This window comes from Phocoena sinus, chromosome 3 (genome assembly GCF_008692025.1).
Source record: "Phocoena sinus isolate mPhoSin1 chromosome 3, mPhoSin1.pri, whole genome shotgun sequence".
In the NCBI taxonomy this organism is placed as follows: Eukaryota; Metazoa; Chordata; class Mammalia; order Artiodactyla; family Phocoenidae; genus Phocoena; species Phocoena sinus.
The window spans coordinates 173792377-173802090 of NC_045765.1; the positions used below are offsets into that span (position 1 = coordinate 173792377).

The 9714-nt window shown below is 55.4% G+C and overlaps 2 protein-coding genes across 2 annotated transcripts in view; both read left to right on the forward strand.

The window, feature by feature from the left end:
- The window catches only part of LOC116751150 (probable palmitoyltransferase ZDHHC11B), a 28548-nt gene extending 26906 nt beyond the window's left edge, over positions 1-1642 (forward strand). The window contains 1 exon segment of the mRNA XM_032626584.1: positions 1546-1642. The gene's annotated coding sequence lies outside the window, so the exon portion shown is untranslated.
- LOC116752283 lies at positions 95-2194 on the forward strand. Its single transcript, XM_032629135.1, has 2 exons — positions 95-240; positions 754-2194. The coding sequence occupies exon 2, from the start codon at positions 1527-1529 to the stop codon at positions 2181-2183; it is 657 nt and encodes a 218-aa protein (XP_032485026.1). The 5' UTR covers positions 95-240; positions 754-1526; the 3' UTR covers positions 2184-2194.
- Positions 2195-9714: the final 7520 nt, after the last annotated feature.

Consider the following 9714-nt stretch of genomic DNA (forward strand, 5'->3'; position numbering starts at 1 on the left):
GGCCGAAGCACCAGTAGCGAACGTCTGCCCCTGACTGAGGCCTGGTTCCGGGCATCCGTCTGTGGCCACCGATCCAAGCTGTGCACCACGAACGGTGCTGGTGGCCGACCTTGTGGTGGCCACACAGGGCAAGGTCCCACCAGAGAGTCTGGATGGCGACTGGAACAGAAGGTCCAATGTGCTCCACCACGTCCCACCTGCCGGGGTCTCGAGTGATTTCACGCAGCGTCTTCATCTTTTGTGAGTCTTCATCCTTCCAGAGTTTAAAAAAATATTCACCGCTCAGCCTTTCACCAACTAACGTTCATGACGATATCGTCTCATGAATGTGCATACCGGTAGAGCACACGGGACACCTCCTTGAGCTGTTAACTCTTCAGCACGCTCGATGTAGGACTCAGAGACTCCGACTCCTGGAGGGGAGACGGAGGCTGGAAGGGTTAACTGACGTTACGTCATTCCACGTAAGCTGAACCTGAAGGCTCACAAACACAAACGTGGCATCGATGAAGCAGGGAGGGGAGGGGGAGAGGCTGTTCCATGAGCCCGAGTGTGCAGGTTGATTCTGAGGACAGAGGGTGCTCCCGACAAGCAAGCACCACAGGTGTGTGAGGGTGCGCCCACGTGTGGAGGTCCTCCTAAAGGTGATGAACCAGCCAGGCGGTGAGGGGCTCTCGGGCTGGGGCTGAGGCAGGGAGACCCCCAGAGAGAAGCCCAGGGCACCTGCCAACCCTAGTGACCTTGTCTTCACAGACGTACAGGAGGTAGAAACAGAAGGCCAAGTTCAGAGCCAACTTCACTTTATGGGTTAAGTTGTCCCATAAAACCGGGACCCCAAAATGCGGAGGTGAGCCAGAGGACCCCAACTCTCTAGCCCCAAAGGACACAGGAATAATCAGCCTCAAACCCTGGGGGTGTGAGGAAAAGAGAAAGATCATTGCTGACTGTTCGGGACGCCAGGCTGTCCCTAACTTTGCGAAAGGGGGCTGGTCCCCTGAGCCCCCAAGCTGAGAAGTGACATAGAGGCTCAGGGTCATCCTGGGCGCCAGGCGGAGACCCTCCGAGACTCGCCCTTCATCGCTTGCTGCTCCCTCATCAGAGAATCACGAAGAGGACTGCAGGGAAAGTGAGCAGCTCCCGGTAAGAGTGACCGACTTCACGTGGGGACAAAGCACCGGCGTGGGAATGCACAGAAACTAGCAGAAACAGAGCCCTCGGGACTCATCAGACCAAAACGCCAAATAATTATGAGGATTTATTTTGTTTAGAGAAATAAAAGGCGGAGTTTAAAATATCTGAAGAGAACAGAAAACTGTTCCTTAATTACCAAACACGTTTGAGGAAGAATGAAATAAAGCTTACAGAAATGCAAAAGGGCGGGACAGGAGGTGCACAAAGCCGAGACTGGTCTTCGCTGCAGCGGCCGGCTCTGTGCCGTGTGGGGCGCCGTGTGCCGTGTGCGGGGCCGTGTGCCTGGGCTCGGAGCCCCCCACCCCTGCACACACCCCTCCGAGGTGCTCACGGGAATGTCTCCTTTTTCTGCAGGAGCCCAGGGACCTGCGCTGGCTGAGAGCCCCTTGCAGGGCTCCTTCTCTGCCGGCAGGCTGCCTGTGGAGTCGGTCCCGGAAACCCACGCTCTCCTGTCCTCTCTGCGTGGCCAAAGAAAGGACACGTGGTCCCAGAAGCACTGGGACGCCCTCCCCAGTAGCCAGAAGCCCTGGAGCTTGGAGCCCACGGTCATCAAGATCTCCGGGAGTTGCCAGGAGGTGCCCCACGTGTGGACAGTGGCGCCGTACACCCAGGTGCCCAAGGGCCTGCCCGTCATCAAGGAAGAAGAGTATGGGATGAAGGTGACCCCTGTCGTCAGCGTGGAGGAGGGCTGCAGCCCCGAGGAGGCCACTGAGCCCGGCAGCTCCACCAAGGTCTCCATGATCGTAGAGCCTGAGGACCCGGAGCCCGAGGACCGGGCTGCTCAGCCTCCATGGAGCAGGCGTGTCCCCCAGGGCCCCAGGGCGCCCCTCCCTCCAGAGCTGCTCACACAGCCTGGCCTCATTTCCAATTCTAGGAGGAGACCTGGGCCCCGTGGTCCACCTTCAGATCCCGCGCTCCCCTTTCAGACCCCGCCGTCCACCGTCAGACCCCACACCCTCCGTGAGAGCCAGGAGGGAAGAGGGAGCACATGAGCCCCTCTGCTGCTGGCTGCGTGGGAAAGGCTTTACGATCGCTGCACTTCACTCACTCTAGAAGCCATGTTCTAAAGGCTCGCATGCTTTTCTAAGCACGTCTAAGTGTTATTCCAGGAAGGAAGAGGATTCAAGATGCAGTGGGTGCCATGTTTTTACTCTGTTGACTATTAATGTTTTTAACTGTATGAATTTAAGTAGCTTTTAAGAAAATTCTTCAGAATTCCTTAGTAAGTTTTATAAGAAAAAACAAAAGTGAATTTTAATGCCAATAACCTTGAAATCAGTCTTGGTAAATTTCAAGTCCCTGGGTTTCAAGTCGCTGCTTCTGTGGAGGGCTGGCAGCTGATCCCTGGCCTGCCCGCCACACTAGTGCTGGGGTCTGAAGTCCGGTGTGAGCCAGGCCTGGTCCGGGCCTCCAGAACTGGCTCCCAAGCCCAGGCCCGGGGGCAGCCGCCCCAGCCTTGTCTCTGTCACTCCCCTGAATCGGGCCCACTGCAGGCGGTGACCGTCCAGGGCACAGCCTGCCTCACCCGCGCGGCCGTGGTCACACCTGTGCTGGCCGTGCTCACCCCCGCCAGCACGGTCAGAGGCCCTGGGCAGGCTACTGAACTCCCATTTCCTCCACGTGAGCCACGCGGTGAGGAGGTCCCCTCCTAGAGGGTTAGCCTCCAGGCCACCTGTGTGGTCCCCCATCAGGAGAGCACACGCGTGTGTCGCACGTGACGCAAGGAGCCCCTTGGCCTCACCTGCTCATATGCCCATGTTCTTCAACCACAGAGTCCGTTTCCAGCCCCTTCCTCCTGACGGAACGTGTTCTCCCTTGGGGACCACCTGGAAGACCCCCAAACTCCCTCGGGCCTCTCCAGGGTGGGCCTGCACTCCCACCCCACCGCCCGCACACACTTCTCATCCCCATCAACACAGTCAGGGGGCCCTGCCTCCAAGCTGAAGACTGCTGCGTCCTCCCACCTGCGGGAAACCTGGAGCGGCCCCTCCCTGTCCCTGTTTCCCTGCCACCTCCAGCCCTCTCTGCCCTCCTCCACAGGGCTTGGGTGTCCCTCTGGGCCCCTGCCCCCAGCCCCCAAAGTCTGCAGGACCTGCTAGTGGAACTGCTGTCACCCCGATTACTTGAAATTGGATTATGGCACCAGGTGGCAGCTCCCCTGGCCCCATGGCATGGGGATCTCCAAGTCCACATGGGCTCATGGGACTGAGGGAACGCAGCCGCTCATCTGACCTCAACCTTAAGGAAAGATGAGCCTCTAGCTTCCAGAGGGGAGGTGGTCTCTGCCTCCCACCCAAGCTCACAAAGAAGACCCAGAAGATCCCCCAAATAGAGAGCAGGTTCAGAAGCTGGGTGGCTAGAAAGTACTGACCAAAAGCATGCAGGGACTACGTGATAGGCGTGAGGGCTGTGGCCCTCTGAGTCATGAATATGGACTGAGGACCTAGGACACGAGACATGAAGAAAGGGCTCCCAGGCTGTATGGTGACGTTTTTACTACAGAACAGTAAGCACTTGTTTAAAAATGCATTTTTATTGCATCCTGCATTGAAGAAAGTGAGAAAACTCTCAAGAAACTAGAGAAAGGGAGCTGGGAGATAAGTAGTGAGCACACAGAAGGGTGGGCTTCTTTGAAACTAGGCCTTGAACCAAGAGCAGGGCTGGGTGCAAGGTTCCAGGACTAAATCGGGGACTCCAGCAGAAATAAACCGAAATAAGGCGGCCGAAGTTGAGACCCTGGATTTCTTAGATTTCTAGATTTCAGCATTTAAGATCAATCAAAATCAGTTCACAATCAAAGATCAGAGAAAACCCACCATTGTGAGTGGAAGTCAACAGAAACAGCAAAAGTGGATTTAGGCCCCAGACACTTGAGATTTGGAACTAGAAAGATGGAATATTCAATAGGGTGCGTGAAATATTTAAATATATGAAAATTACAGAAATAAGCAAAAAGAAAATTTCCTTCATGATCAGGAAGATATGTAAAAGATGCAAATAGACTTTTTAGAAATAAATATACATGTTAAAATAAACATAACAGGTAAACGAAACATCAGATTAAACATAGTTGAAGAAAGAGTTATTAAACAGGAAAATCATCTGAAGAAATTACTCAGAATGCAGACGCAGCAGAGAGGATGAGAGATGGACAGAAAGAAGGGAAGGTTGGCAGGGACAGAGGAAAGATGGGGTCTCAGATGCTAGAGGAGAGGAAGACAAGAACAGACGGAGGGAAGTGTTATAAGGAATGATATTAGGGTTCCCCTGAACTAACAAAGGACATGAAAGTACAGGTACAGGAGGCATAATGTATAACAAGCTGCGTAAATAAAAAAGAAACCCACACCTAGACATCTTGGAGAGAGAGGCAGAACACCAGACAATCTGACCTTGAAAGCAACCAGAAAGAGGACGGATCACCTACCGAAAACAGGAGACTTCTGGACAGTGACAACAAAAGGAGGGAAGTGATGTCCACAAAGTGTGACAGAAATGGGCGTCAACCTAGAAGCGTGTACCCAACAATGCGTACTTAGGGAAAAGAGCAAAAACACATTCTTAGATAAATAAAAGCTGAGTTTACCACCATCAAAGGAAAACACGTAATGCAAACACTGGCAGAAGCCACGGCAAAAATGGAGAAGTGCTTCCAATACACCCCTCTCGGCTGTGTCAGGCCACCACATCGGAAAGGAAGTAAAAATACAGGTAGGACAACACGATGAACAAGCCCGGTTTAGGGGGCACCTTCAGGACCCTGGACTCGTTTTCTGGAACATGTATGTGGGTTCTGCTCAGGCACACAGGGACTATTTCCCAAAACAAAGCCCGAGCAACCCTCTGGCCACGGGCGTGGGTGGCTGAGCATCTCACCCCTGTCCCCACCCCCGCCCTGTGTGGTGCCGTCTCCTGCTGCCTTAAGCGTTCCCCGTGACCACGGAGCTGAGCGTCGGGAGTGCTGTACACGCCGAGCCTCCCTCTTGGTCTTCATGTTTGGGCTTCAGCGAGCTTCTTGCACCTTTGGGTTTAGTTTACATCAAATTTGGAAACATTTTGGCATTCATTTTTTTTCTAACATCTTTTCTGCACTCCAACCCCAATAGTTTCTCCCCTTTTTCAAGAGCTTCAGCTAAACATACATTAGGCTGCTTCAAGCTGTCCCACAGGTCACTGATGATTTTTTATTTTTTGGTGGTGGTGCCACACAGCATGTGGGATCTTAACTCCCCAACCAGGGATCAAACCCGTGCCCCCTGCAATGGAAGCACAGAGTCCTAACTAGCAGACCGCCAGGGAAGTCCCTGTGATGATTTTTTTTTAATTCTCTTTTATCTCTGTTTCATTTGGGGTAGCTGGCATTGCTGCGCTTCTCCATGGTCTAACCTGCCAGTAACCCCTTGTGTATTTTATCTCGTGCATCGTAGTTTTTACCTCCATGAATTTAATCGGTAGCGTTGCTATAGTCTTAGAACACGTGGGATAAGTTATAATACTGTTTTATTGCCCTGTGTCAGTTCTAGGTCCATTTCAATTGATTCATCTATCTTCTCATTATGGGTTTTATTTTTTTTTTTGCTTCTTTGCACACCTAATAGTTCTCATTGAATGCCAGTGGTTGTTAAGTGTACCTTTTGGGTGCTAGATTTTCCTGTATTCTTATACAGTAAATTTTCTTGAAGTTTGGTTTGAGATGCAGTTTGGTCTCTCTGCCTTGCTGCTAAGATGTGTAGGCAAGACCAGGGCAGAGCTCAGGCTACAGTCTACCATCCCCTCTCCAGAGCGATCCCCTTCTTTCCAGGCACCCCAAACGCCCGAGAATTGTGAAGTCTTCTTGTTGGCCGGTACACGCATCACTCATGACCTTGTGTGGGTGTCAGGCTCTGCCCCCTCTGACATTTGCAGTGGTCCACTCCCAGCCCTGCCGGTGTCCTCACCTATGTGAGGGGATCAGCGCTCAGCTGCACTCTCTAGGGGGCTGTGCAGCTCTCTCTGTGCTACTCTGTCCACTTTGGGCCCCCCAGTCTCTCCGCTTTGTCCCCTCACCTGGGGAGGCTGCTGGCTCCACCCGGGTCCTCTCCCTGCACCTGGACGCTATGTAGGACGTCAGCTGGGTCACTGTCCTTTGTCACCTGCTGTCCAGTGCCTTGCAAACCATGGCTTCATATATTTCATCCAGTTTGGGGTTGTTTCATGTGAGAAGGTAAATCTAGTTCCTGTTACTCCATCTTGCCTGGAAGCAGAAGTGTGTTCAGTGATTATCTGATGCATATGGGTTACTGCTGCACACACACCCATTTTCCTTTGCACACTCAGGAAATGCAGTCACGGGAGCAGAGCCGACTGGACCCACACAGGCTCAGACAGCTGCTGTCGTCACTGGTGAAGACGCACCAGGGCCGAGGGGTCGCAGACCCTAACCCCCAGCAGTGACGCGCCCCCTGAACAGCAGGAAATGGGGGCGGCGCTTCTCAAGAGCGTGTGTTCAGAGAAGGCAGGGAGAGGGTAGCTGACCCAGTAGCTACTACCTTAACAGGTTAGGGATCGTGCTGAGAGCTCCATGTGCTAAGAAGGCAGCACAGAAGAGCAGATTATTAGTTTAGATAAGTGGCAAAGGCTAGGACTGGGCTGAAGGGCGGATTCTGCTCCCACGGGGCAGCTGACCCCGGCATGGTTTCCGGGGAAGCGTGGTGCCTCTGTCCCGGGATCCTTTCCAGACGACGAGACACGGTGTCAGGCAGAGCCAGTGACTCCCCTGCAGTGGACGTCTTAGGATGGATTTCCACAGACGCTGGAAGAACAAGCTTATCAAAATGGCTTTGATTTCTGTTAAACTGTTTCTATTTTTATAACCTCTACGACGTGGATGCACGTCCACGTCCTCTTGAAGGGACCACAGAAAGCCACCTTGTTCACACACCCACCTCAAGCCCTGCAGTTTATAACGCTGTCCGCCGTGACTTCGGGGTGTCCGACTGTCCTACTGCCCTCTGGCTCTCACTGAGCCTGGAGTGCACAGGCGTTAAACGAACTTGATGGCACATTCAGGAAACCGTGTGCACGCCTGTGTTGGCACCATATGCCCTCAGCCTCATGCAACGTTGGGAAAAAGGAAAAGCCAAGGTTGGCTGCCTCGGATGGACACGGGCACCACCTCGGCCACTGTGATCACAGCAACCAACAGCCCCGGGGAAGAACTCAGAGTCCGTCGCTGTGCTCAGAGCTCACGCACCATGTTGCCAGGGTTAGCACCGCAGGTTTGGCACGAGCAGAGGTGAGGAAGGATGCGTGGGCAGGAGGGGTCCCCAGAGCCAAGGGGAAGCACCAGGCCTCCACCCCGAGCTGGTGAGCTGATGCCTCTCGAGACCGTCTTAGAAGCAAAGTTAATAACAGACCCCAGGTCCTGGAGGTCTTATTAGAATAAAAACTAGGGAATCACCTTAAACCATCAGAAATTTATATGGCTTTCTTAAATGCCCAGGTTTATGACCGCAAGGATAAGTCTATGAGCCACAAAAGCAGGTTTCCAAGGTGAGTATCAAGCACGTGCTGGTGGTGGACGCCAGCCCTGCCCCAAGCCTGCTGTGTGTCCTGGGTCAGCTTCTCTGAGTCCCAGGGGCATCGCCTGAAAATCGGGAGAGCGATCAGGGCTGTGCACGCCTAGGACCCCCAGGAGGACCCCGTGCTGGTCCAGGGCTCGGCCGCCAGCATCGAGAGGTTCTTCACAATCTGGAACGAGGGCCCCACGTTTTCATTTTGACTGGATCCCGCACCTGACATCGGCGGCCCCGATCGGACCTCCACTCCAGGCAGGATGCGCGGCAGGGCAGGGCCAGCGTGGGCCACAGAGCGGGCACTGGGCATCCACGGTCACCATGCTGGGCGGTGGTGAGGACATTCCTCCCCAGGAGCCATCTCTCCGTCCACCCCATGCACCTCACCCCAAGGAGGGGGCCCTGCTGGGCACCGACCAGCAACGAGCGGACAGAGCGGTCCCCAGCGGGCTGAGGCGCCCCACCCCGGGCAGCCGCTCCCCAAGGGGCTCAGAGCTGGCTGCAGGTCGTCCCTCCTTCCTTGGCTGCCCGGGGTATTTTGGCTCCATTGGGTCTAGGCTTCGATGAAGGGCGACTCTTCCCTGGTTGAGCAGCGCGAAGTGGGAGTCGCCACAGCTCTGTCCCCCGGCGAGGTGGACAGGCCGCCTTGTGCCCGCCGGTGTCGCCCTGCCGCCTGGTGAGAGCCTGCACGTGCCCACGGCCCACGAGCAGCTCCCCACGTGGGGGGCACTGCACGGCCGAGGATGGAAGCTGCCCGGGCCTCCAAGCATGTGGTCAGGAATGCATTGCAGCCAAGAGGACGGACTTCGGGTTGTAAAATAAGGAACGCTCTCATGCCTAGCGTGTGGAGTTAGGTATAGCCTGAGGCTCCAGCCCCTTCCTGCCCACAGACGCCCTCTGCCTCCCGTCTGGGTGGTCCTCGGGGTGGGGGCCCAGGGTCCAGAGCCTGAGGTAGCCAGTGGGAGCTAGGGTGGACGAGGCATGGGAAAGAGAACGCGCGAGGAAGCCAGGCCAGTGAGCTGAGCACCGTCCTGGGGGGAGCACAGAAGGTGGTCTCTGTAGATGTAACTAGGGGCCTCTACAGGAGGGCACCTCGGATTACCCTCATGGGCCCTAAATCCACGAGATTGTCCTTAGGAGACACAGGGAGGAAACAGACACGGGGGAGGAGGCCACGTGAAGACACAGGTTGAGGTCAGGGTGATGGGGCCACAAGCCCAGGGATGCCTGGAGGGCCCCGAAGCTGGAGAGGCAGGGAGGGTCCCCAGGCCCCTGCAGGGAGCACGGCTGCCGACACCTTGACTTTGGACTGTGAAGGCTTCTGTTGGTTAAGCCGCCAGCATGCGGTCCTTTGCCCTGTGGCCCTGAAAAACCAGCACAGTGTCTTACAAGTACAGATGATCCCGCTCACGGGCGGCCTCCGTGTGGCCACCGTGCAGACGTGCATGTGTCAACTCGAGTTGGCTTTTGATAACTGGAGTGTAGACGGAGGTCGTCCAGGTCTCGTCAGTGGACCAAGGGCCAGGGAGCAGCGTCATCCCCCACAAAGGGTGCGCTGGTCCAGCAGCCAGCGCTGGAAGAAGGCTCTTCCGACTCCCACAACAGGATGGAACCTGCCATCCCATCCTATCGCGAAGGGGACTCTCCCAGCTCGGTAAGAGCCCATGTCACTATTTCAGGCGATCTTTTGAATGTGGCCAGGACTGATTCTATGCTGTGAACTCAAAACACAATCTCATTCACAGACGACCAGTGGTAGCCTCCAGGAATGGTACAGCCGGCAACCCCGCTGGCTGACTTCTGGCCGCCTGCACCGTGGGGCGTGGCTACGTGGGCTGTGGCTCTAGCCACCCCGGCGTCGTGGGGGCGGCAGTGCTGGGAGCCCGCCCCGTCCCCCAGGCCCCGCCTCTGCGATGACTGTCCCTCACACATTTCTGCCCCCGGAGTCTGGCACTCACCTCCCAGAGCA